Source organism: Mastomys coucha, unplaced genomic scaffold (genome assembly GCF_008632895.1).
Source record: "Mastomys coucha isolate ucsf_1 unplaced genomic scaffold, UCSF_Mcou_1 pScaffold1, whole genome shotgun sequence".
Lineage (NCBI taxonomy): Eukaryota > Metazoa > Chordata > Mammalia > Rodentia > Muridae > Mastomys > Mastomys coucha.
This window is the reverse complement of record NW_022196891.1, coordinates 67,456,990-67,484,469: the sequence shown is the minus strand read 5'-3', so window position 1 is coordinate 67,484,469 and position 27,480 is coordinate 67,456,990. Positions and strand designations below refer to the sequence as shown.

General features: G+C 40.3%; 1 protein-coding gene across 1 annotated transcript; it reads left to right on the top strand.

Annotated features, from left to right (window-relative positions):
* Nucleotides 1–5,654: 5,654 nt before the first annotated feature.
* Nucleotides 5,655–27,480, top strand: Uhmk1 (U2AF homology motif kinase 1). The gene is made up of 8 exons (XM_031388797.1): nucleotides 5,655–6,096; nucleotides 8,230–8,522; nucleotides 9,128–9,319; nucleotides 11,590–11,684; nucleotides 13,043–13,119; nucleotides 13,253–13,351; nucleotides 15,278–15,366; nucleotides 20,626–27,480. The coding sequence occupies exons 1-8, from the start codon at nucleotides 5,829–5,831 to the stop codon at nucleotides 20,770–20,772; spliced, it is 1,260 nt and encodes a 419-aa protein (XP_031244657.1). The 5' UTR covers nucleotides 5,655–5,828; the 3' UTR covers nucleotides 20,773–27,480.

The following is a 27,480-nucleotide window of genomic DNA, read 5'->3' as shown; positions in this document are numbered from 1 at the left end:
ATACTTATACTCCTTCATCAAAGATCTGTCCTTTCACTCAAGAAGAAGGAAGGCCAAAAGGTGGACATTTCATTCCTTCTTAAAAGGGGGAACCAAATACCCACGGAAGGAGTTGCAGAGATTAACTATGGAGCAGAGACTGAAGGAAGGGCAAGCCAGCCTAAATATAGCTATCTCCTGAGAGGCTCTGACAGTACCTGACTAATACAGATGTAGAGGCTCACAGACATCCATTGAACTGAGTACAGGATCCCCAGTGAAGGAGTTAGAAAAAGGACCAATGGAGCTGAGGGGTTTGCAGCCCCTTAGGACGAACAACAATATGAACTAAGTAGTACCCTCAGAGCTCCCAGGGTCTCAACCACCAACCAAGGACTGCACATGGAGGGGTCTGATTGTTCTGGCAGCATGTGTATAGTAGAGGATTGCAAATTCGATCATCAATAGGAGGAGAGGACCTTGGCCCTGTGAAGGTTCTGTGCCCCAGTGTAGGGGAATGCCAGGGCCAATAAGTGGGAGAGGGTGGGGTGGCAGGCATGGGGAGGGGAGAGGCAACAGGGGTTTGTTTTTGTTGTTTTTGTTTGTTTCTTTGTTTTTTGGAGGGGAAACTGGGAAAGGAGAAATTTACATGTAAATAAAGAAAATATCTAATAATAATAATAAAAAAAATCTGTCCCTTCATGTGTTTGCTATATCCAAACATCCTTTCACCTGTGTCTATTTCAGGAAAACAGTTTTTCATGTGTTTGTATTAGCAAGACATCCTTTGTGCCCCAGTAAAACATCATTTGGCATAACTAACTTTCCAAAGAAACTAGAAGTCTAATTGAAAAAATGCTGTTAAAAAAAGAAAAGATAAGAAGAGAAAACGCATAGAGGCTCAGTCTTACGAGGCGTTTTCTCAATTAGAGTTCTCTCCTCTCAGATAATTTTGGTTTGTGTCAAAATGAGAAACTATCCAGAATACTCCACAAGTTGCAGTGGTCATGGTTTTTTTTATCACAGCAATAGTGACCCTAACTAAGATACTAACAGATGGGAAAGATTTGGAGAAGACAAGTTAAGGAGAGGAAGAGGCAGAGGAATGGGGCAAGGAAAACACAGCCAGCCATTCATTTCAGTAGTTTTCTTTCCTTCCAGTCTTTCCCTCAGACTTAGGACAGCCACTTTCCCCAGGGTACTTTTTGAGCAATGTAGACTTCTTAACTTCCCTGCTCTTGTCTCCATCTTGTGGTGGGAGTGTTAATAAGCAGGAGAAAGATGGTCAGCTAAACCAAGGAAACCCCTTAGTGCTGGGTAAATTAGTCATGCACCACCATGGCCTGTGTGGTACTGAGCATATTTAATATCATACCTTTTCTGGTGTGTTTATTTAATGCAGAAGGGGAGTGTGCAGAGAGAGGGTTTGTCAGTCTTTCCTTTATATTTGGCTTTGCTAGAGCAGTATCATATTTTAGAACATAATGCTTGATTTTCTTCTGGACAATGATTTGGTATGCACTGAAAAAAAAAATTTATATTTCACTTACCCCACGGAGCAATACTAATGAAGAAGAGAACAGTGGTATTTTTCACTCCTTTAAAATGTGGCAAACCTGGATGAGGAAAGCTTATGAGGAATCCTATTCCTCTTTTTTAAATCTTTCGACCATCTGTCTATGTGAAGGCAAGGAAAATGACTTCTCAGTCTCGCTGCTCTCTTCTCTGCTTTCTCGTAGGAGCATTAGTAAACAGCAGATGTTTTTACTTTTTAGCACCTGCCCCATAAAGCCAGAATGCCTTAGATACACCGCTAGCCTCCCCTAGTTGTATATGGAAGGTTAGCAAATGTGGGCCTAGCAGACTTTTAAAGAGAAAAACACATACATTAGTAAATATAGTATCTGAAGAAAATAAGCGTCTGTGGAAAACAGAATATCCAGGGCGGTGGTGGCGCACGCCTTTAATCCCAGCCCTTGGGAGGCAGAGGCAGGTGGATTTCTGAGTTCGAGGCCAGCTTGGTGTACAGAGTGAGTTCCAGGACATCCAGGGATACACAGAGAAACCCTGTCTAGAAAAAAAAAAGAAAGAAAACAGAATATGATTTATATTCAAAAGCATAGGTGAGAACATAGGCTCCAGAAGTGGACTGCTCAGTTTTTAACTCTAAGTCTCTGGCTTTTTCATTATGCACAAGACATTAGAGAAATGATTTCCAACCCAGCATCCTTTTCTCCTACTATAAAACACTAATTTGTTGTTATGGAGACTGAAAGAAATACCGTCTTCCTGTCACAGAATAGGCATATCTGGAGATTGGATTGTTTGTAATGGTGGCAGCCCACCCTCAGGTACCTAGAAAGTTCAGACTAAGGAGGCTCAAACCTGTCTTTCTTGTTGGGACCTGTGATGGTGTGCCATTTCCTCTATTTTGTCTTGTTGGGAGATGCTAAGCATGTGCCAGGCATCCCTGAGTTGGGCTTAGTCATTATGGACCAGAGCCAGAGGGGTAGGTTATGTAGTAGCAAGAAACTAAGCTGGAGAACAGAGGAAAACCTTTTACTCTTCTACTTCTGAGCCTTTCCTTGGACTATTTTTGGAAGCTCATCTGCTTATTAGAGTAGACTTGATTTTTCCCCCTCAAGTGATAATGAAGGCACCATGTTACTCTCCAGTTCATCTTGATTTGAATGTCACTGCTCTGCTTTAAACCTGTGAGATGGGTCTCCATCAGGAAGAGTGAAACTTCTCCCAGTGTTTCTAGATCTCGAAACGTTTGCGTAATTACGAGCTATCTGTACCAAACACTGCCATCTCTGATTCCATTTTTTTTTTTCAGATTAAAAACTGCTAAAAGTTTCATCAAGGTTGTCCCTTCTGTTTGCGATGTGTGGTGTACATACCAGAAGCCAAAGGACAGTGTCAGGCTGGCATCTAGCAAGTCCTAAGCTGTCTTACTGTCCCTACAGATCTTACCAATAGCACTGAGGTTACAGGTATGCCTCCCATGCCTGATTTTTTGCATAGGTGTTCTAGATTTGAACTTTATTTTAGAGGGAAGGGAGTCTCTCAGTTTAACAACAGACTAGTGAGGAATAAAAATCCGTAATTAAGGAAGTTAGTTCAATTGTCTCACCCTATCTTGAGGTTTTCGCATGCCAAGAATTTAGCGCCTGGTGTGTGTAGGTACGAGATAGGATATAAGGTGTAGCTGACCCCTCCACCAAAGCAGCTTCTGTTATCTAACATTCTTTACCTTGTCCTTATATAGAAGGAAGACTGTCTAAAAGACAGAGTAGGACGAGAACGGGCCCTACAAATTTATGGTTGTCAATGTCAGCTCTGGCTACTTCATGCTGAAATTGGAGCATTGTGGTGGCTAAGCTTAAACCCCAATCCCTCGTTACCTCATGTCATTTAGTCAATTAGTGATCCTTGAGTTACTTACTGGCTTTTATTTATGTTCAGTCATCAAGATATTATCCATGTGAGTCTGAGTGGTCTATGAATTGTTTTTATGAAGACTTATGTTAACACAAGTTAACAAATAGACTTAAAAGAGGCCTATGGGTATAAGAATCAAAATGAAATGGTAGATTGTCACAGGCTGAGGGAAGGAGGGGCTGGAGGCTTGCTTAATAAGAAGGGAGCTTAGTATCTGCAAGATGAATAAAACCAGTTCTGTGGATGCTTGTGGATAATGTTTGCCTAATGTGAATGTACTTCATATTACTGACCTACAAACTTAAGGATGATTAATGTGGCACGTGCTATGCTTTATTTACCTGCATTTAAAAAACCTCTGTCACCATCTTAATACACACACCACTTCTTAAATGAATGTAACCTGTTCCCTGTGGGCTGAGAATGAAGACAATCACTCCAGTCAAATAGCTTTGACCATAACAGGAAATCTGTACCCAAAAATTGTGCCTACAATTCATTCCTTGGTGCAGCAGAACTATCAACTCTCAGCTTAGCTATGATGGAGGTAAAATCCTTTGGTGATGTGAGGGTCATTGAAGTATAGCATTATTACAATGAACTCCAGTGTCTAAAAATTTTTCTTATTTTGGGCTTGTACCACAGTAAGAGCCAAGATTTTAAGCTCTACTAAAAACAAAATACACACACACACACACACACACACACACACACACACACAAAGACTTTATCTATTTATGTCCACTTAAAAAATACTAGTAGTGATGTATTATTTTAAAATATACAGTTAATATGTTTGGAGTTATTTAAAATTTATACTGAGAAAAATGTATGTATTTTAAGTATTGCTGTAGACAAGCATCTACATAAGACTGTTCAACTGATAGTTGTTTTATATCAAACAACTTTTATAATACTCATCTTCATTGTTACAATATTTTATAAATTTTAAAGAATATGACAAAATAAAAAGATAAAAAAAACTCTGTCATATTGTTAAAACATTAAGATGCTTTAATCAAATAGGTACCCTGACCATGAAAAAAAAAGACCTCTGTCATATTGTTAAAACATTAAGATGCTTTAATCAAATAGGTACCCTGCATCCTCTCCCACAGCAAGACTTCTGGAGGACGGTTTCAGGAAGCACAATGGATTTCTACCAAGCTGTCAAGAACCCAGAAGGCCTCTGCATTTCTGCTGGGTCATGAGTGAGGTACACTTGCTTTTGTCCCTAAACACCAGTTTTCCTTTTCTACCATTAGTAATTGAATTTTATGTTGATTTTCCAGCTTGTCTGGGACTAGCTGTGGTCTTATGGTTAGCTAAGCACTAGCTAGTGGGATACAATCAGAAAACTGAGTACCATTCTCAGTCTAACACTCATCAGAATCAGGTGTGTGATTCTCTGGCTTTGTTCCCCATCTCGAAACTATGAAATGTTGAAATGCAAAACAAACATATAGGAAATAAAGATAGAACCCCAAACACAACACTCCTGTGAGTCAAGCAAAACTTTCCATCAAATCCTTGTCAGTTATACAGGAAGGTCTCATTGAATAGACCTGTGGCCATGGTCACAACCAGCTCTGAGAGAGGACAGCTGCTTTTCCTGCATATATCACTACACCAAAGAAAATCAGGATTATATTAGAAAGGATGGTAGTGATGATGAATATGAGGTAGATATGAGAGCACATAGCTTTGGCCTTGTCATAGCAGGTAGTAATAGTAATAATAATAATAATAATAGTAGTAGTAGTAGTAGTAGTAGTAGTAATATAGTAGCTGCAGAGAGATTTAGCAGTTAATAGCTCATAGTGACCTTCCCTAGTACAGAACTTCAGTTCCCTTTACTCAAACTAGATAGCTTACAACCACCTGTAACTTCAGATCCAAAGGATATGACATCTTCTTCTGACTTTTACCACACATGTGACATAAATGCAGAAACATAAAAATACAAATATAATAAATCTTTAAAAATAAGATAAATAAAAACAACAAAGAATCAATAATCACCATAATGTGTTGCTGGATCCAGGGTCTCTCTTGCGCATGCAAGGCAAGCACTTTACTACTGTGCTACACTCCCATCTCTAATAATTAAGTTTGGTATAGTCTTTTTTTTTTTTTTGCTAAACAAAATTTGTCCCCTGGAGGCCCCGCCCCTCTTAGGCCCGCCTCCTTCAGCCTTTAGGATTGGCTTTCCCCCACTTCCGGCTGCTGGGTCTAAGCGCACTCTAGCTTCCGGTGTCATGGCGGCCTGAGGTCCCGGGAGTCGGTTCGAGCGCTGCAGGCCCCTCCCTGCGGAGCGGCGGGTCCGGGCGGGGATGTGACGGCAGGCGCCGCGAGCCTGCCTGGCGCGTCGTGTCGGCTCGCGTGTCCTCGCCCCAGCCCGCACCATGGCGGGGTCCGGCTGCGCGTGGGGCGCCGAGCCGCCGCGCTTCCTGGAGGCCTTCGGGCGGCTGTGGCAGGTACAGAGCCGCCTGGGCAGCGGCTCCTCGGCCTCGGTGTACCGGGTGCGCTGCTGCGGCACCCCGGGCTCGCCTCCCGGGGCCCTCAAGCAGTTCCTGCCTCCGGGAACCACCGGGGCTGCGGCCTCGGCCGCGGAGTATGGTTTCCGCAAAGAGAGGGCGGCGCTGGAGCAGTTGCAGGGTCACAGGAACATCGGTAATTGTGGCTGTCCCCCTTCTGCCCCTGTCCTGTCCCGGTCCAAGCATAAGCGTCCCTAGCCTGGCCTCCGGCCTTTGGTCCTTTGGGTTGAGGAGGGGATCGGGCCTCACTAGTTGTCACGCGATGCAAGTCCCCTTTCAGTCCACCTCTACTTTGCAGCTGTCTGAGATACAAGGTGGACTGATTATTACATAGCAAATGCTTAGTAAAGTCCGGTTTGCCTAGGTTTTCATCCGATAGTTAGAAATGCCTTCTGCAGTAAAGGCGTGAGTTTGCCAGGTGGTCATGTCTTGAGTGGAAAATTTTGCATCTTTTCCAAATGGAAAAGATTCTAGGGCTGTGGCACCCAATGGCATCATTGACATCTTAATGACATACTACTAACAACTGAAAAAGAAAAAACATATTTCGTGTGAGTTTGGGAGAGGGAACCCAGTATTACCTAGAAGTTATGGAAGTGTGATATTTAGGAGCACGGCATTTGCTTCAGTACGACTTTTCGTGACTCAGAGATTTAGAATGTCAGCTTATTTGGGCCGTTCACATTCTTCGCTGTTATTCCATTTACAAGCAGAGAGCTTGTAAGCGGTTATAACTTAGGTTAGTAAAGAGGCACCATAGATCTTGGCAAATAGAACCCTTGTATAGCTTGAAGAAAGACTATTTGTTTATTTTTTTTATAATACTACATTGGTAGAAGAATGTCCTAATGCTAGTGTTGTTTTTCTTTTTTTCCTTAACCTTACTAAGTGGTATGTCACTATAACTTTGGTGTTTGACAGGAACATTTTTTGTAAGCCTCAGTACTTGTTGAATCTCTGCATGATTACATTAGAGTATTACTTGTAATCGATGTGAATATATATGTGTGTGTGCACGCGCCCTTCAATTTGCTATTAAGGGTTACTTAATATTATAGGTTTTTAAGATAATTTTATCTTGAGACCTTTAGGGCATATTCACTCACCACTGAGTGTTGAGTTCTTGGTGAAACACAGGTTGAACCATTGTGCCATATATCATCTTATCAGCTGTCCAAAGATAGTACTTTTTGGAAAAATAGTGGAAGTTTCTTGCTTACCATTGTCATTCTTATCTATGGGGTAGGTGTGTTTCAGTGGTTAAAGGGCCTTTGCTGTTCCTGCATAGAACCTGAGTTCAGTTCCCAGCATTGCCAGTGATTTGGGTGGGTACTGCCTCGGTGGCCAAATGATGCTGGAAAAAAATGCTTGAGGAATTTTTCATTAGACTTCTTAAAAGAAAAACCCCAGGGCAGGCAAGCTATACATCTTAGTAACTGGTCTGAGGAAGAGAAAATAAAATAAAGAAAAAGCCATGCTGCTTGTGGTAAGCAACATGGAGAGCAGCCATGTGTGGAGGGAGAGTGGGCAGTAGTCAGGCAACCAAAGGGCCCGAAGAGGAGCTTAACAGAAGTGTTTGAGAAAAGCATATACTAATATGACTCTCATCCCTGTTAGCATGTTAGGCCCTTAGTCAGGTCATTGACCCCCCAACTGGATTAACTCCTTTTTTTTTTTTTTTTTTTTTGGTTTTTCGAGACAGGGTTTCTCTGTGTAGCCCTGGCTGTCCTGGAACTCACTCTGTAGACCAGGCTGGCCTTGAACTCAGAAATCTGCCTGCCCCTGCCTCCCAAGTGCTGGGATTAAAGGCGTGTGCCACCACTGTCCAGCTCCGGATTATCTCAAGGGAGGAGACAATGCTAAGTCTTCCTAAAACATTGGTTCTCAGCCTGTGGGTCAAGACTCCTTATGGGGTCGAGTGACTTTTTCTTAGTGGTTGAAAGCATATCAGATATTTACATTATGGTTCATAACTCGCATTATAGACATGAAGTAACAACAAAAATTACTTTATGGTCGGGGTCACTGAAGAACTGTATTAAAGGCCTGCAGCATTCAGAAGGTTGAGAACCGCTGAACTAGAGGGAATTTCAGGTTTTTTTTTACTGTAACACTTGCTCTTACATCAGTCTTGCATGTGCATGTGTGTGTGTACACATGGAGATAAAGTTCTCTTTATCTCAAATTCATGTAGCAGAGTTAACTACTTGGGTAGTAAATTACTGTGAATTTGATCTTTTTAAGTACTATAATTTTTCTCTTCTTCTAGTGACTTTATATGGAGTCTTTACCATACATTTCTCGCCAAATGTGCCATCACGCTGTCTGCTGCTTGAACTCCTGGATGTCAGTGTTTCGGAATTGCTCTTATATTCCAGTCACCAGGGTTGCTCCATGTGGATGATACAGCACTGTGCCAGAGATGTCCTGGAGGCCCTTGCTTTTCTTCACCATGAGGGCTATGTCCATGCAGACCTCAAACCACGAAACATCCTGTGGAGTGCAGAGAATGAGTGCTTTAAGCTTATTGACTTTGGACTCAGCTTCAAAGAAGGCAATCAGGTAAGTAATACATTTTATTCTCCATTGTACTTTTAAAATCTAATGGTCCAAGCCAAATATTTTTAATAACAATGGTAATTTAGGGGCTGAAGGTATACTTCCCTGAAACCAAAGTGTTCCTAATATAGCAAATTAGAAGAATTTCAGTGATGTTTGTGAAAGAAGGACATAAATTTAGGTCAGGTAAGAGTTAGTGAGGCTCAAGCATACTTAGCCCACATAAAACTCTTCAGACTCTGTCAGCATTTGGTGGGTTGCTGGGTTGCTATTCCTGTTTCTTTGGTGATGGAACTCTTCTTATCCATGGCTGATGGTGGATGTGACCGTCCCGCTAAGTTCTCCTTTCTCTATGATCTATTAGGTTTTTGCAGAGTATCTTTCTCATCAGTGAATAATAGTTACCTTCTTTTTGAGCAACTGTATGGAAGATGTCCAGCTTTCCTGTGCTAACTGTCCAGTTAAGGAAGTGAAGAGTTATGGTAGATAAGGACTCACATTCAAAGCATTTTGTCAGTGACCTTCCATACCATTGAAGAGTTCATGGAGGAGATGGATGGCAAGGGAGACACTTCTTACCAGCTGTAATGTTTCTTTTTCCTCTGTAGGACGTGAAGTATATTCAGACAGACGGGTATCGAGCTCCTGAAGCAGAACTGCAAAATTGCTTGGCCCAGGCCGGCCTGCAGAGTGATACAGAGTGTACCTCAGCTGTTGATCTGTGGAGCCTTGGAATAATTTTACTGGAAATGTTCTCAGGAATGAAACTGAAACATACAGTCAGATCTCAGGAATGGAAGGTAAACTGCCTGACAGTTTTGCTTTGAGGCTTTCAATCAGTTTAGGAATGTTTGCTTTATAATGATAATTTTTTGGAGTCTGATTGCATCATCTCCTTCATGTTCCTGCATGTATTTATAGTACCTTCAGTACCTCTACTCATCCCTACAGCTTTAAGTGCATTGATGACATTGCATCCTCCCAGCAGTTAATCTAGGTCTCAGGATGTCGTAAGCATGTGCTGAAATATTTGCATGCATTTCCCCAGACAGGCAAAAGAAATTACCTTTGTTGACTAAATTAGTTGTATTAACTTTGAAAGTGTTGCTAGTGGAATTATAGGTGGTAAGTTAAATAATAATAAACTTTTAATAATACCTTACAGTTAAAAAGGTACTTTAATGCATAATCTTGTTAAAGTTTTGAACAGTTCCTATGAGGGTAGAGTGGATATTGGCTGCTTTTGTTTTACAAATGAAAGCTAGAGGCACAATTGTATATTATAGCTTGTTTCAGGTCACATGCTGGGTGATCAGTTCTATTCCAACTGGAGAAGCTTTCCAAAGTTCCATGGTACTTTGCACTAATTAATATTTCATAGGCTGTTAAACATTGTGCAGAGTTAGCTCATATGGCTGTGGTATAGAGCTTTTGTTGTTTGTGGGGGAGTATGGCTCCTATGTTCCAAACCTCGATATGAGTTGGAATAAATTCTTTAAATGTCTCTATGTTAGGAATTAACCATAATTAGTTTTTAAAATGTATAATGAGGGTTTATTATTGTGATGGTCTCAGTATTCTTTATGCTTGAAGTTTGATATATAGTACTTTGACATTATCACTGCACCTGGTTTTAAACAATAAGTATTTGAAATTAAATATTTTAATAATATGCATCTAACAAATAGGTGAGCATTACAGTTTGATTTGTGTAAATTCCAGTCCCCGATTTACAGTTTAAGCAATCCTTGGAAGGAATATATCTCCTCTTTGGTGTGATTGCCTTATGTTTAGTTTTGGCCCCAAAAGTGCTGCTTTGGGCATAAAATTAGTGTCACTTTTTTCTATTAGTGAGATTTTTCAAATAGCTCACAAGCTAAATATTTTTTTCTTTAGTGTTAATCTGAATATGGATCAATTATTAAATTAGCTTTGAGTGTATTAGACTCTGTGGACAGTATCTGCTTGGCCCAGGACACGTCAGAAGTAGGTCACACTCAGGTTTGTGTGAAATTTGGAGGCGTGACGTATACTAATGGCATCTCAAGTACATGCCTTTAGGTAAAGTGTCAAAATCTGTCTTATCACCGTATGCAGATTGCCAGGTGGGCCTGAGCATAGACTCTGAAGCCCAGCTGTGCCTCGCTTTCACCTCCTCCTAAGTTATTTGGGTTTGTCAGACATTTTGCTGCCTGCAGAATAAGAAGACTCGTGCTGTAATATCTATAAGATTACTAAGGCTAAGAAGAAATGTTACACAATTTTTAAAAATAGTTTGTGGCCCATGGTAGATTCTAGTGATGGTGGCTATCTGATCTTTTTAGTTCTTTGCACAGTTCTGCATTCTGAGTTAGCATAGTACCTTGTTGCATAGTGTTAGTTATGTTTTTGTATCTGGTGGAAATATTTATTTTGGATCACGGTTTTAAAGGCATTGGTCTGTGCTGGCAGGGAGGGCATGGCCAGGAAGCAGAGAGAGGCCATTCTAGTGCTTGGTTGGCTGTCACCCTTTTCTCTTTATTCTGTCCCCAGGCCCATGATAGGGTGCCTTCTACATGGTGTGTAGGCCTTCTTCCTTTTGCAAATATTGTCTGGAAATGTCTTAGCAGGCAAACCAAAGAGGTGCACCTTACCAGTATCCTCAGTGATTGGGAACTGGCAGTGAAGATTGATCACTACTGCACGTAAGGATAGAGCAGTTGTCCCTGTCAGTGGAGTTTTGAATAACGTCACAAAGGCAGCATTCTCTTATGTCCTCCTCTCAGTGCTAGCTTATTTTACTGAAAACCAAAAAGACTTATCATCAGTTGCTGCAACCCACCATTGCATTCATTCCCAGAACCGCATCTCAGTGTGACTTGAGTTTTACCCATTAATTTAGGAGATGTTCGTAGTGCCAGGCTGTATTGGTGCCTCTAGAAACTCATGATATGCAGTCTCCTCCAATTAAGATTATAAGTTCTTGAAAGAGGTGTTGCATGTTACTCATGGCTACTCATGTTACATTTGGCTACTGCTTAGTAAATGCAAGCTGAGTCGAGTAACCTACGGAAAACTTTTCTCCTTGTAGGCAAACAGTTCTGCTATTATTGATCATATATTTGCCAGTAAAGCAGTGGTGAATGCCGCAATTCCAGCCTATCACCTCAGAGACCTTATCAAAAGGTATGTTAGATAGAGTGTAACTTGCTATGCAGACCTTTACCAGCTAAAGGGTTTTTCTTTAATTTATTTTTATTACTATTACTGATTTGCCTAGTTATGTAGCTGTAATTCCTTCAGAGACAGGAATTTTAGCCGGGTGAAGTGGCTCACACCTTTAATCTTAACCCTCTAGTGCAGTGGTAGGAGGATCTCTGTGAATTCAAGGCCAGCCTGGTCTACAAAGAGAGACCTTGTTTCAAACAGAACAACGTAATTGAGCTTACATGGGGTCATCTTTTGCTCTTTTTATGTGATGTTAAAGAGAGCCATGATGACACATGTCTTTATGCCTACTGCTTTGGAGGCTGATTCTGAAGAGCTATAGTTGAGGATACAGTGAACGCCATATAAGGCATTGTCTCAGCAACAAATGAGGAGGAAAGGTATTTTGTTTCCCCTCCTGCAGTCCAGCTCTTCCTTGTTTTCTCTTTGTTTTGTTATACCCCAGTTCCCCCCATCCGTCTCCGTCTCTCTCCTTCTGTCTGTCTTTTGTCTTCCTCCATTTGGATCATTTAAATTTGATTTTTTTCATATTGAGATTTTCCATGGATAGGTGATATTTTAGGAAGTCTTAGTTTCTGGGTTACTCTAACTCTTAAGATTTATCAGAGGCTTGCTTTTATTTACCTGGTGTATGCAGTAGTCTCCTGTAGTTTTGTCTGCTGTTTAAAATTGGCTTGATTTACTTCCCAATGATTATCTGTTTGGCTTTTGTTTTGTTTGTTTGCTTTCTACCTTATTTTCTCTCATTTATTAGCTGCACACTTGTTTATTCTCTACTTTCTTATGAATGCCCATACTGAATGAGCATTACTATTATCAATAGTTGGTTTCTGGTGTTACCTGTAGCATTTTTGTAAAATTGCTTTAAGATTAGGGGAATTTGGCAAGATTCATTTATCCCACTATCTTGTGGTTTTCATTTTTTGTTTTTTACTGTCTTTAAATTGTGCTACCACACAATTTAAAGGTGGTGATACATACCTTTATTTCCGGCACTCAGGAGGCAGAGGCTGGTGGATCTCTGAGTTCCAGGCTATCCAGGGCTATACACAGAAACCTTGTTTTGAAAAAACAACAGCAGAAGTGTGCTACCATAAACACTGCTGCAGTATGTGCATTACTTCTGATGTCTCCTTTATAGCTAGGAGACATCAGATCATGGCATGATGCTGTGTTTTATTTCATTGTTCCTCAGGTGGCCTTTGTGGGATGGCTCGGCAATCCATGCTAGTAGAGGTAGTACTGACATGAACACTGAGCCTAGTTTCACTCTCAGAAGGTCTGGCAGTAATCATAACGATGCTGTTGTGTTTTAGCATGCTTCATGATGACCCAAGCAGAAGGATCCCTGCTGAGATGGCACTGTGCAGTCCATTCTTTAGCATTCCTTTTGGTAAGTTGTATCTGTCATTATTTGTCCCCATGGTCATCTGCAGTGATCTGTGTATCTCAGGCTCCTTATTTGATCAGTTTATCAGTTTATGGCAATTACACTGAAGCCCATTGTTGTGAACTTTCTTTCACAGCCCCTCATATTGAAGATCTGGTGATGCTTCCGACTCCAGTGCTCAGACTCCTCAATGTGCTGGATGATGATTATCTTGAAAATGAAGATGAATATGAAGGTTAGTGCTTCCCAAATTATACTGTAATGTTTCTCTCTTACAAACAGACTGTAACTGTTTGTGTTATATACACTTTATTCCTAGGATTCTTCTATTTTTTTCTAAATATAAAAAATTTTAAAAGACCATTTGTTTTAGTTTGGGTTTTACTGCTGTGAAGAGATGCCATGACCAAAGCAACTCTTAAAAAGGACAACATTTAGTTGGGGCTGGTTTACTGGTTCAGAAGTTCAGTCCATTATAATCAAGCTGGGAGCATGGCAGAGCCCAGGCAGGCATGGGCATGGTGTAGGAGGAGCTGAGAGTTCTACATCTTGTTCTGAGGGCAAGCAGGAGACAACTGGCTTCCAGGCAGCTAACATGAAGGTCTTAAAGACCATGCCCAGAGTGACACACCTCCAACAAGGCCACACTACCAAATCATGCCACTCCCTGAGCCAGACATTCAAAGCACCACACCAGTGAACTCTTTGATGTGTAAAATAGCCTTTTTGACTCATCAGTCATTTGGACTGGTGTGACAAATCCACAGAGATTTCCCCTGATCTGATCTGTCTTTTCTGTCCCTTCAACGTGCTGCCATTTCTGCTCTTTACCTCTCCTTTTTGCTTTTAACAGCTTTTTCATTCAGGACATATTCACTGTTTTGTGTGGGATTATTTCTTGTTTTTAATACAAGAGAGACATAACTCATGATGACAGAGAAAGGGTGCTCAGCCTAGCCTGAATGAGGTTGGGTTTTCATAACAGAGGTTACATCTGAACTCAGTAATTAGTTATCTAAAAGTTAATTGGGTAGCAAGAAGTACCATAAAGTAGAAAGTATGACATGTTCAGAGAACAGTAGATTGGAATGATTGTATCTTTTTCTGTTGGAAGACAGTTAGTTAAAGTTGTAACAGTGACCAGTGTGCACATATCTAACGTGCTTGATTTCTCTGATTAAGAATTGGATCTTGCTCATGAGCTAGTAACACTGGAATATATATATATATATATAGTAGCATTCTTGAAAGAATGCGTAGTGGTTACCCAATAAACATTTATGGTGGAAGAAATCAAACTACATCAGTTCAAACCAGATTGCTATGTCTTTATTACCTGGCACTTAAACAGTGGGGACTTATACTATGGGGAATAGGAAAACAAATTTTTAAGTGTACATCAGCTGTGAGAAATACTCAATAAATGAAATGTAAACAGTATTGTGTATAATATCCAAAAGTTTTGAAATAGGAAGTCATCTGATAGGAGACACTGGGTAATTTCTTGAATATTGTAAACTGTGCAAAAGTATACAGCCATAAACAAATGAGTAGATTTCATTTAATACTATGGGAAATTGTCCAGAGAAATGGATCAGCAGTCATCCACACATCCACATGGCAGCTCATAATGGTCTTGTAACTCCAGTTCCAAAGTATCCTAGGTGAAACACTCATAAGCATAAAAGAAATAAATATATATTTTTTAAATATACAAAACCAGAAAGAGACACTTAAGAAATAGTAAATTTAACTTTACTTGAAATATATAAAATGCACTTGCTTGTATACACTGATGACACTGTAGTAAGTTTACATAAAATGCACTTGCTTGTATACACTGATGACACTGTAGTATGTTTACATAAAATGCACTTGCTTGTATACACTGATGACACTGGCAAGCTACAGAAAGGACTTCAACAGTGCTGGTTGCCTTCAAGAGGAGAAAGAGAATAAAGTTGGAAAGTTGTTTTAAGTTTTGAATTATTTAACTGTAATGTATTTAAAATGTTAAATGTAGACTTAAATAAAATTGTTAATGCATTGAATTTATATTCTTATGTTTTATTTCCTAAGGTAAGGAAAGTAACTTTACTACTTAACTATATGTCACTGAATTCTCAAGTAATAATTACCTGCTGTGTGATTTTATAACCAGATGTTGTAGAAGATGTAAAAGAGGAGTGTCAGAAATATGGACCAGTGGTTTCTCTGCTTGTTCCAAAGGAAAATCCTGGCAGAGGACAAGTAAGCAAATTTGTTTATAATTGCAGAGTGATTTGGAGGTTATTAAAGTAAAGCCTGTATTAAGTGGGCTCTCTGGGTAGACAAGACTTTTGCAGTATAGGTGATCATTACTTTCTTACATTTATACTTTTCTAAAAGTTCCACAATTTATATGAGTTTTTAAATTTTATTATAAAAAAAGACTAATCTATTTTTGAGCCAGTGATACCAACTGAATTATGTGTTAATTCAGTTAGATTCAATTCAAGAACTATTTGGTTCACTTTCTAATTAAGTAAACTTAGAAAACCAGTTGTGTTCGGTTCTGATGTGGTAGAAATGATTAGTGATCTTTTAAAGATGAAAAGCACTCTGATGGAGACTTGTGCCTGAGTTGTGTCTCAGTGTGACTATCCTGTGACAGTGCTGACTCTTCTGTAAGTTATCTGGGTGAAGACTGATCTGGGTGAAGAAATTAGAAATTTTCTCTCTAATCAGTTACATGGCAAAGAGGACAAGAAAATACTTTATATTATTCTTACTTTTGGAGAAACAGTATCATTTTACTGCATTTCAGGTTTCTCTTCTCCTTACTGTTAACATTTGAGCTATGTCACTCCATTGAGGGAGCTGCCCTGGGGCTATAAACTGTAGAGGCAGCCAGAACCTCTGCACCACGGTCCTTCTTACCCCAACTGTCTCCCATTGGAAATGCAGGACTCCCACTGGAGGACTGCAGTCACCTTCGGTTATGTACAGGCATGTGCCACCATATCTGCTGATTGTGTTCAGTGTTACAAAAAGTATTGGCAACCAAAAAACCACAAGAGCATTTATTATAGTCTAATATTGCTAATGTACTAGCATTAAGATTTACCTTATTCATTGTTAGGAACATGCTAAATATATCCTTGATGTTTTGTCTGCTAGCCAGTATTTTATTATGTTCTAAGCACTTGGCACAGAAAAGTGATCAAAGAAAATGTAAAAAAAGTGGAGATAAGTGCAAAAGAGAAAGCTAGATTGAGGAAGTAGGTGGTGGTGTTGCTTTGGAAGTGCGTGAACAAGGTGGACAGCCCTTAGGATGGGTGTAGGAAAGGGCGTTCTGGGAATGTTACATCCCAGTCAGAATATGAAGGTAATAAGGAGAAATCAGATAAAACAAACAGCAAATCCTGCCAATTCTCAAGTCCCTTAGTATTCCAGGCAGACTATGGAAAGGTAATTTATCTAGCACAGAGTGAGGAAGGAGAGCAGGTTAGATGTATCCAGCACTGGGGAGAGTGCTCATCAAGATGCATCCAGTTAGGGCACTGAAAGAACATTTGAAGTCAGCATCAGTGCCATCTGATTCAGCACAAAACGAGTGGTCAAGTGAAACAGACCCAGACCAGAAAAATGGCAGCATTTTCAGGAGAGAAGTGTTCAGTTTGGAGTTGATATGAAAAAGTCTTTATTAGTATTGGAAAAGCTATTTTGTATTAAAATTTTCATCACATTTTTATTGTTTGTGTGCGTGTCTGTACACTATGGTGTGTATGTGTATGTATGTTTGTGTAAAGCCAGTCTTTACTAAAATGTTTAATTTGTATATGTGTGTGTGTGTATGTGTGTATCTTTTCCCTCTTTCTACCATATGGGTTCTGGGAATAAAGTCAGGGTTGGTAGCAGGGTCCTTTACCCTCTGAGCCCTCTCACAGACTCCAGTAGGGAGGCAGGTAGGCACATAAGCATGTCTGAACAAGTTCTAGAAGGTGGACACTTGAGACTGGGGATCAGTTGTCTGACCCAGGGTTTAATTTCCAATATCACCAAAAATAAAAGAAATAGTTAAATAAAAAGAAACAGAAAGAGCCTTGTATCTTATAATATGAGTTATAAGAGCAAAGAGAGTTATATGATATAATGGACAATTACCTTTTATGATGAGTTGTAAAATAAAATAATTTTCTTGTTCAGTGTGCATTGATATAATGTAGAGCAGAAGGGTCTGTGTAGCAGTGGAGGAGAGACATGCTGTGGGCTTACAAATGACATGTCTCTATATTGGACTTTTTGTGTTTATTTGGGAATAATTGATAATATAAAAATCAGAAATAGACTTGTTATTCTCATGACATCATATTTTAACCTTTTTGTATTGAGTAAAAAGGTGTGTTGCTGAAAGCTATCCATAGCCAGCATGAGTTCCAGGACAGCCTGGGCTATACAGAGAAACCCTGTCTTGAAAAACCAAAAGAAAAAAAAAGAGAGAGAGAAAAAAGATAAAAATGATCATTAATGTGTTAAACTTCCATATTGGAAGACACAGTTGACTAATAAAAATTGCAGCTACCTTATAGGACATACATATCCTCTAACAGAAGTTGTATATAGAGGTTTATCGATAGCATTTTCCCCATACAACTCCATTCAAACAACTTGAGAAGACTACAATGTTGGCCATTTGGAAATGCTTTTATTTCCTTTAGTGACACATTTTAGAGATGAGGTTTCAGAACAGATGACAAGTGTCACTATATATAATTTTCATTTTTGTGTGTGTGTTTGTGTACACATGTGGAGGCCTGAGGCCAATGTTGAGAATCATTCATAATCACTCTTCCTCTTTACTTATTGAGACAGGGTTGCAGTTAAACTGAGACCTTGCCAATATGGCTAGTCTATTGGGCTGGCTTTTTCTGGGGATCACCTGTCTTTCTGCCTTCAGAGACTGAAATTCAGAAAAGTTGCTATGCCTACCTGTCATTTCACATGGGTTCTTAGGATCGACTCTCCAGGCCTCATGGTTACAGGGCAAGCACTTTAACCAGTGAGATGTCTCTCTAGCCTCTTTTATATATTAAAATTAAGGCATGTTTTATCATTGGATAATCTTCATGTTGTCTTTAAGAATAGTGCATAGCTTAGAAATAGTTATATGGAAGGAGAAAAATTTGTGTGTGTGTATATATATGTGTGTGTATGTGTATGTATATATATATATTATATAATATATACACATACATACTCAGAAAATTCCATCAGAGATCTAAATTCCTTAAGTTTTATGTTCTCCATCATGCTTAACAGAATACTTGTATAAGATGGAATGACCAAGGCATAGGTCACATAGGGTTTGGTATATTAATGAAAGGGCTGGAGATATGGCACAGACGGGAAAGTTCTTGCTGTACAAGCATGAAGACCCATTTAAATCACCAGTATCAATGTGAAAAGCCAAGTGTATTGTCATGCACCTGCAGTCCAGTACCGAGGAACTGGAGTCAGGAGACTGGGGTTTGTTGGCCATCCAGTCTAGCTAGTTGGTGAGCTCATTGAAAGCTGGGAGTCATTGAAAAATCCTGTCCTTAAAAATAAGGTGGAAAAGTGATTGAGGAAGACTCCAGTCCCAACCTCTAGCCTGAACTGCACATGCACCTATGTGTGTACACACAGGCACATGTACCATTGTGTGTACACATAGACACACAGGCACATGCACCTTTGTGTGTACACATAGACACACAGGCACATGCACCTTTGTGTGTACACATAGACACACAGGCACATGCATCTATGTATATACACATAGACAGAGACAGACACACAGGCACATGCACCTTTGTGTATACACGTAGACATGCAGGCACATGCACCTATGTGTATATACATGCACATGGAACTCTATTAGAAATTTTTCTTTTATATCATGGAGAAAATTTGGCTGTTTTTAAAATGAGAGATGGGTTCTTGTGAAAGGAGAGGTGAGAACTGGGAATGTGCCTGAGTTTGTAGGAAGATTAGTATGAGGAAAACATACAAAAGAAAATGTATGTAAGAATTAGGCATGGTGGCACATGCCTGTCACTCCAGCATTTGAGAGGCAGAGGCAGAAGAATGAGGAGCTCAAGAGATTCTCAGTTACATAAGTCTAGGTCAGCTTGAGTGACGTGGGGCCCTGTCTGAAACAAGAAACTGAAAGGTTAGGATCTACGTGTTGATTTTTTTAGGATTCATTTTCACATTCCCTTTGAAAGTCTCTGAACATCTGAGCTCAGGTGAATTCTTGACATAATGAGTAAGGGACACGGTAAGCAGAGAGGCAGTTCTTAGTGTCCTTAATTTTCTGATATGTGTGATAACCGGGGACAGTCATCAGATTCATCTCCTTCCCTGCTTCTTTGCTTTAGGACAAGAGAGAGGACTTAGTGGTACTATATCCCAGCCTCTACCTCAGGGAAGACTTTAGATCCTCTGAGAAGGGAAATCACCACTCTTGAACATCTTTATTACAGCTTTGGTCTACAGCTTGTACAGCTGTTTTCAGTGGCCTTGCTCGGATACATCCCTTTCATGTCCTTTTATAGGTGTAGCTTTCTATGGGATGGTGTTACAGTTGCTCTCTGGGCTCCTCATCCGTATGCATTCCTATGTGAGTGTCATATAAACACAGATGCTTTTTCACCTAACTTATCTTTGACAGCTCTTAAGAATTTGGTGACTGGAGCTGTTTTAAGGAAGTGTTTTTAAACCTACCACTCTAAAGTGTGCGCAGTGGATCATCAGCCATTGCCTTCAGACTTGGTTGAGAAATGTGATGAAGCAGACACAGGCAGGTAGGATGGCTCAGGGTAGAGGCCTGTGTGGGTAGAGGCACTTGTGAGCAGGCCTGATGGCCTCAGTTCAATTGCAGGGTCCCACAAGGTGGCAGGAGAGAGCTGATGTCTGAGGGTTGTCCTCTGACTCACACATATTCACACAATCTCAATCCTTCTTTCTCTTTTCCTCTCTTTCTCTCTCTTCCTCTCCCTCTCCTTCTCCATCTCCCTCTCAGTGAATTTTAAAAAGAATTTAGATACTAAAGCTGTACTTTGGACTAATAGCAAAATCTATGTTTTAACAAAATCCCCAGATGATACTCAGTCATGCATTTAATAACAGGAAATGTATGAGAAATGTATGTCTGTGGTTCTGTGGGTGTATAAACTGATATACAACACACTTACACTTACATGATAAAGCCTACAAAACTCCTAGGCTGTGTGCTGTTGCTGGGCTACAAACCTGGGATATTACTGTCCTGAATACTGCGGGCAACTGTAGTACACCGAAGCACAGTGGAAACACCAGGCAGTATGAATGTTCAACTCTTATAATGTTAGGGGACCAGTGTCTTACATGATCTTTTATTGATAATGTTCTGTGGCCTGTGACTGGGTATACATTAAAGTGGTAAGCACTGATCTAACTCTAACGTTGCTGCGGTGAAATGACATTGTCTTCTCTAACCTCCTTCAGGTCTTTGTTGAGTATGCAAACGCTGGCGATTCCAAAGCTGCTCAGAAGCTGCTGACTGGGAGGATGTTTGACGGGAAGTTTGTTGTGGCTACATTCTACCCGCTGAGTGCCTACAAGAGGGGATATCTTTATCAAACCTTGCTTTAATCAGTAACCTAAGGACTAGTTCCTGTTTCTCCTCTTCCATTTCCTGGATTATTATATTCCACAGCTGAATGCAGGAGCACCCCTTTACCCATTTTAAAGGGTACCTTGTACATTTATTTAATCCTACTAATGTGCAGCCATTGCCCAAACAGTGACTGCATTGCAAACATGGCACTGAGTAGGACACGACCTCTCAGCTATATATTGAGGGGGTTAGAGCACCCATGTGGGCACCCTTTATTTGTGCAGTAGGGCAGGTGCTGCTCTTTACTATGTAACCTAAAAGATATCATTTCATGTGATGATAAAGCAAAGATGAGTCATTTGTCATAGTGAATATTATTAACAGATTTGTTAGGGTTGGTGACATCACAGAATATTTGTTTGTGTTGTCAGGTGTATCTCCTTGTTATTCTAGCTGGCACTGGATGTTTTAATAATGTTAAGTCGTTGTCAAGCAGCAGTTACCTACCGTGTTCTTAACAATGAGTTGTGAATTTTTCTAAAGGAGTACTGTAGGACTTAATATTCCTCCGAAGAAACTGCAGTGAGCCTATCAATGTTTTTAAAATTACTATTAAGGCTTTTAAAATAGAAAGCTGATGCTTGATCTTGCACAATTTTTATGTCTAGTGTGTATGCTTGAGTGGGTGTGCAGGTGTGAAAGACTAGAGAAATCTGAGTCAGTGTACTTTACAGTGTGAGTCTTGTGAGCTAACACAGTCTATAACCATTTCTTCCTACCAGTTTCACACTTGAGAGACTTGGGCTATTGGGTTCTTGAAAGTTGGTCTGACAGATAGAATGTAAATGACAAGAGAGTTCATTACTGTCAAGTGCAGAACAGAGTGTAGTCTAGACCAGGGTTCCACGTAGCTCTTCAGAGTGTAAGTTACCCCATTCTCTGCTCTACTTTAGACCCAAGATTGCCTCATCTCTTTTGTCCTGAACCTCTTGTGATAATTGTAAAGTTTTCCCAGATGTGATCCTTTCTGCTATAATGGGAAATTGAAGTGGATCAGAAAAAAGTTAGATGTACAGTGACGGAAAAAGAGAAAAGTGCAGAGAAGGCAACTGATCACAGACCCTCCTCCTCCACCTGCCCTGCTGCCCTGTCACCTTCCTCTTCTTTCCCCATTGCCTCTGTCTGCAGCCGGAGGGCGGTGTCCTGAGTCATCCATCGGCTTTTGACTGTGAGGGAAAAGAAAGGTCGGTGTATTATAAGGGTGAAGTAGAAAGGAAGAAAACTCAGTTTCTGTAAGAACAATAGCAATCTAGTGTGTCCTTGATAGAGGATGCCTGTTGTCATGAGTTGGTGGCCACAGACCGACTGTGGCATCAGGAGTGTGAGTGTGGAGTCTTCCAGCTCTGTAGTACACTGCCTTGAAAGGTGTAAGCTTAGGAAACTTTTGTAAAGCACTGATTATACAAGATAACCCACAAACTGTATACTTGTTATGGAGTTCTTCCTATTTCCTTACCTGAAAGAAAGTGTTATTTATTTATTTTTCCTTAGGAAAGAGTGCTGCTTTCCCTGCGGGCAGCCTGCTTCTATAGTCTCTTGTCCATGCTGTTCAAGTTCCTGAAAAGGCCATTAAAACTTGCATTTTAGAGGATGAATTATTTTACACCTGTTCAGACATGAACTGTCCAACATTTGTTAGTATAGTCAAATTATTCAGAGCTCTCTCTTTTGAGGTTAAATTTGGTATAAGGGGATTTAATGTTGATTTACCTCTGCTCTTATGTCGTGGTCCCTGATGTGTGTCTTAGGAAGAAGGCTTTTTCAGGGGTTCATTGGGTGGTTGGTTTTCAAGTCAAACTTGAAGAACATAGAATCAGGTCTGTGAAGTCCCAACTAAGCTTTCCTAAAACATAAATATTTACATGAAGAGCTGCTTCTGTGGTCATTAGTAGCAGGTTTCTACATTTCTACTGATGAACACAAGATACAAGTGAACTCTTTTGAAGGGCAAGTATGGTTAGCACATGTTCCCATATCTCGTAAAAAAGAGATGCTTGCAAATAAGCTGCAGGTAGGCTCCAAGCTTACGGTGCAGTGTGCTGCTAACATGGCTGTACTCACAGCATTCTGTGAACCTCATCATTGCAGATGTAGTTATGCATATGTGTAGGGTTTGACATGGTAGATTTGTTACAGACAATGCTAGCTAGATTTTAAGGGAGCTGAGGAAGTAAATGAGTGAGGCTAAGTAATTACATTGAATTCATTGAATTAAATAGTTTATACTGAAGCCACAGACTTGAAAACAAAAGATAACCTACTATGATTTAAACCATTGTGTGATAGCTCTTAGCCCATTTTACCAAAGAGGACAGCTGCAGACTCCTCCTCTGATACTATCAGGACTTTCACTTTAATATCTTCCTCAAACTGGGACCAAATAAAGACTACAAAAGATACAGTTTTCACAATAAGTATATGCACAGGAATTTTAATTCTTTGAAATTATAAAGACCTAGAATTCTCTTATTAAAGGGTAATGTAAGGAGGTGAGAGTTCATGTTACTTAGTCCCTGTCTTTGGGGCAGATTTTCTCTCAGGTAGTTTCTCCCTATATTAAGATTTGTGCCTCCTCCTCCCCCTTGCCTTCTTGGTTCTTCTTTATTCTTCCATGGTACTGTTATACGGTGGCACATTTTGTCCCTGATAAGGCCCAAAAAGCAATTGCCCACATGGAAATTTTGGGTTCTTTAAAAGTATTTGGAGGAGGTGACTTGTAGCCATTATTAAAACTATAATTCTGTAGTTGGAAGAGAATAATAGAGTTGGACACCCCAGTAAGGTATTGCCTTCATTTCACCATAAGTCTGCATTTATTAGGACTGGATACTCTTCTTCCTTTGTGACCATTGGCACAGTGTCTCTCTTTGGGAACTCTTCCTTTCTGCTATCCCTTGAGCTAAATTTATGGCTGCTTTTAGAATCAAATGGCATAGTGTTATTCATCTGCCTCTGTTTTAATTTAGAGAAGTGTGGTCTTCTCATCGTTATGTAGCTGCTGAAGAGTGCTGAGATGTGTTAACCTGCCAACAGCTGTGCTGCCACCCAGAGACAAGTGCGGAGTATTAGGGCATAAGGCTTCCTTCTGTCTTAGTACTCTAAACTTTCCCTCAGGTAAGGCATCAGTTACAGGATAACTTAGACGCAGGCTTAGGATCATGCTGTTTCATGGCTCTTTTCAATGTATTGAACAGAGGCAGGTGACTGACAACTTGGCATCATTCTTGGTAATTCTCCCTCCAGTTTATTAGGCAATTTTATTTTCAACAGTCGCTGAAAATGAACATCATCATGCCTTCCTGGTGGAAAGTAGCAGCGCAGTGGGTGGGGACACACTGGTAACCATGCACTTTACCTAGACTCTCACCCCAGGGTACGGGCTGGGCTGTTTATTCAGGTTAGGGTACGGATCATGACTTCCATTGTTGGATGTGTAGCTAGCTAAAGTTTTGGGCAAGTGCCTTGCCTTTCCTGGCAAATATTAAACCTCACCTGGCTGAAAGCTGCAGGGGCTAACTGCACTGTCGCCTTTTTCTTGGAGTAACTTGGATTGATTCATGTGAGTCCAGAATTTTCTTGGCTTACTTTAAAAAAAAAAATGTATAAAATGATTCTAGTTTGACTTATTTCAGAATTGCATGTTGGTGGAAAGGCCAGTTACCTGTTACATCTAACTCTGGGATCTAGTTTCCTTTACCAGGTTCCTTCCTCAACGCTTACTGATCCAGCTCTCTATTTCTTGTAAGTTGTGGTCACTTGGTTTCTTGTAAGTCCTTGGTCACCTGTAGCTCAGCAGAATCCCAACTTCTTTAGGTGCTCAGCAAGTCAGCTTTCCTCGCCTAAGGTTTGGCTCTCTTTTCACTTGGCATCACCTGTCTCCTCAAGTACACACTGCTCCTGTTGAATCCGTCATGTGGAGCTCATCTGATATGCTTAGATTTTAGATTTTTGGGGGGTTGGGTGTTCGAGACAGGGGTCCTCTGTATAGCCTTGTCTGTCCTGGAACTAGATTTTAGATTCTTAATCATCGAGAAACTTGGATATTTTAGTTTTTAGAGTACCCCCCTTTTTTTAAAAAAAAAAAAAAAATGAATTTTGATCCTTTCTCTAACTTATACCATAGGATGGATCATGATTTTTATCCTTGCCCCCTCCCCCAGATGGTGTTCACCAATGATTAATGCTTCCTATTATGACAAGGAGTTGTCAGGTACTAGGTATTTAAGAAGGTAAACAATTTAGAGTATTTTTACTATGTCTTTATAGGAGAAGTGAGCTGTCAGCAGGAGTATGTACAAGCCAGGGAACATTTAGGATAGAAGGGTTTTGGAGACAGGGTTTTGCATTGTAGCCTAGACAGGCCCCCAGCTCAGGATCTTCCTGTCTCGGCCTCCCAAGTGCTGTTGTCACAGATGTGCACCATCTTGCCTGACTCTGTTAGGAAGCTGTTTTGTAGATGGTCATTTAGGTGATTTTTCAGAATGTAAGACTAACACAAAAGTTAACAGATTTTGTTGTCCTGATAAAAACTATTCATTTTTTATAACTCAGCACTCTCTCTGATTCTTGTGCTGCTTATGAGAATGATTGTTTTAAATTTGCTGTATTTGTGCCTTTCAGAGGGCCATAACCATGGTAGTTGTATTTGCTGGCACCATTCTAATGTTGGAGTTCATGGGAACCTCACTAAAGGATTGCCGGAGTAGTAGACTGGGTAGCAGTCATAGTGCAAAGAAGACTTGGTGGCTCTTTTGAAGGCTGTGTGAGGTTTGTTTTCCTGGTTTATTGAGACAGGGTTTCTCTGTGTAGCCCTGGCTGTCCTGGAACTGCCTCTTCCTCCCAAGTGCTGGGATTAAAGGCGTGCGCCACCACTGTCGGCCTGTGTGTGTTTTGTGAACTGAGTTCCTTGTGTTTTAGTGGAAAGGCAGACACGCTTTTACTTGCCTTATGAGGTCATTCATCTCTCTTGTACAAAAGACAGCAGATTCTGTTCTATTTCTCTGTTAAAGCAAAGCAAGTTACATTCTTGGGAGAAGACTGGAATTGTTGTTTGTTTGTTTGTTTCTTACTGAGAACCTTGTGTAAGCAGCTACTGCCACTTTCAGCTACTGATGATGAGTGAGTGGGTTTCTAGCCATTCTGGAAGATCCTTGGGCGAATCACTTCCCTTCTCTCTGTCAGCTCCTCTTACTGTTCATGCTATCAAGACAGCATGCAGAAACAATGTACAATTGTTGACTCAGACACTCTTCAGTGACTTGAATTCTTTCAGCCGTGTTACTCTTTTAGGTGGGTCATCAGAAGGCTGTCAGAGATAAGAACAAGGAAGACAAAGATTGATGTGAGCAGAGAAGAGGGAAAATGGCTCCTTACTGGTGTCAGTAATCTTCCACATAGAGGTCATGGTCTAAGAATCTAGACTTTTTACCTGTAGTTTAAAAACATTGCCTTTCCTACACATTCCTCATCCTCATTTCTCCAAAAGGTTGTTTTGAGGGTTTATGAGACCAGATTGAATATCTGTCTTCAGTTTCTCCTGATATTTTCACAAGTATTTGATTTCCAGCCCTTGTGTATTTGATGTTCACTACTGTTCTTGAGAATCAAGACTCGGAGAGAAACAGGGGTGAGCCACCTCTGTCCTCCTATTGCACATGTGGTGGCGGCATCCACGTGTACTAATGCAGTTACAGCACCTTGTGAAAAAGAGGGTGAGCAGTATCTATCCGAGAAAACTTGAGTCTGCACTGCTGTGAACCAGCAGAGCATAACGCTGTTACCTTTCCCAGCACGATTTACTCTTCATTCTTAACTATTTGAAAAATCTTAAAATACTTTAACATTCCTGAAGTAGTGTCAGATCTAGATCTAGAACTGATCAGATAGGTAGAAGGGTAGAAGGCTTTTTTCCCCATCCTAAAAAGGGCTCCATCTTTTTGATCTTTCTGTCACTCTTAGAAGTTTATGATCATTACATTTTAATAGTTTCTGGTCTCTAGACAATGTCAGCACTGGAGTGGTTGGTTGTGAATATCAAAATCTACTACTATTTTTCTTTGGAGACATGGAATTCCCGTTTTGGGCATAGAAGGTCTGGTTTAAGCAACATGTGAAAGATCACCTAAACCAAAGCCCGTTGTAAGGGGCATGGACTCCTGTTGGTTCACGTTCACCGTGAAGGACAGGAACATTTCAGTGCACAGTGAGTGTTGTCTGTAACGTCTCTACCTGGGGTTTTAGTAGTGTGTTGCTCTTTGCATTTCCTGATTTCCTGATGCTATGGTTCTGGTTTGTGTGTGTTTTACTGCTTGTGTGTGATTGATTATTATTGTTTTTTTTTATGTTGTTTGTTTGTTTGTTTGAACTAAGTGGGACTATAAATGTAGATAGATGTTTTAGTACCAAGATATTCTTTTTTCAAATCCCTAAATTTCTGATTTCATTATCAGTCTTTGAGATGTCTATTTTCTTGTTGAATAGCAGAGGACTTTATTTCCACCTCCCTATGAAGTGTGAGCACTGTTTCAGCGAGCTGCATTTCGTACTTCTGCTGAAAACTTCTCTGTAAACACAATTGCCTTGTTGAGTTTTGTTGTAAACTGACTCGCCATGCGATGCACTGTTGATAGCTTCCTGATGTGTGGTGGATAAGAGTGATCAAATAAAACTTACAAAGAAAAGAA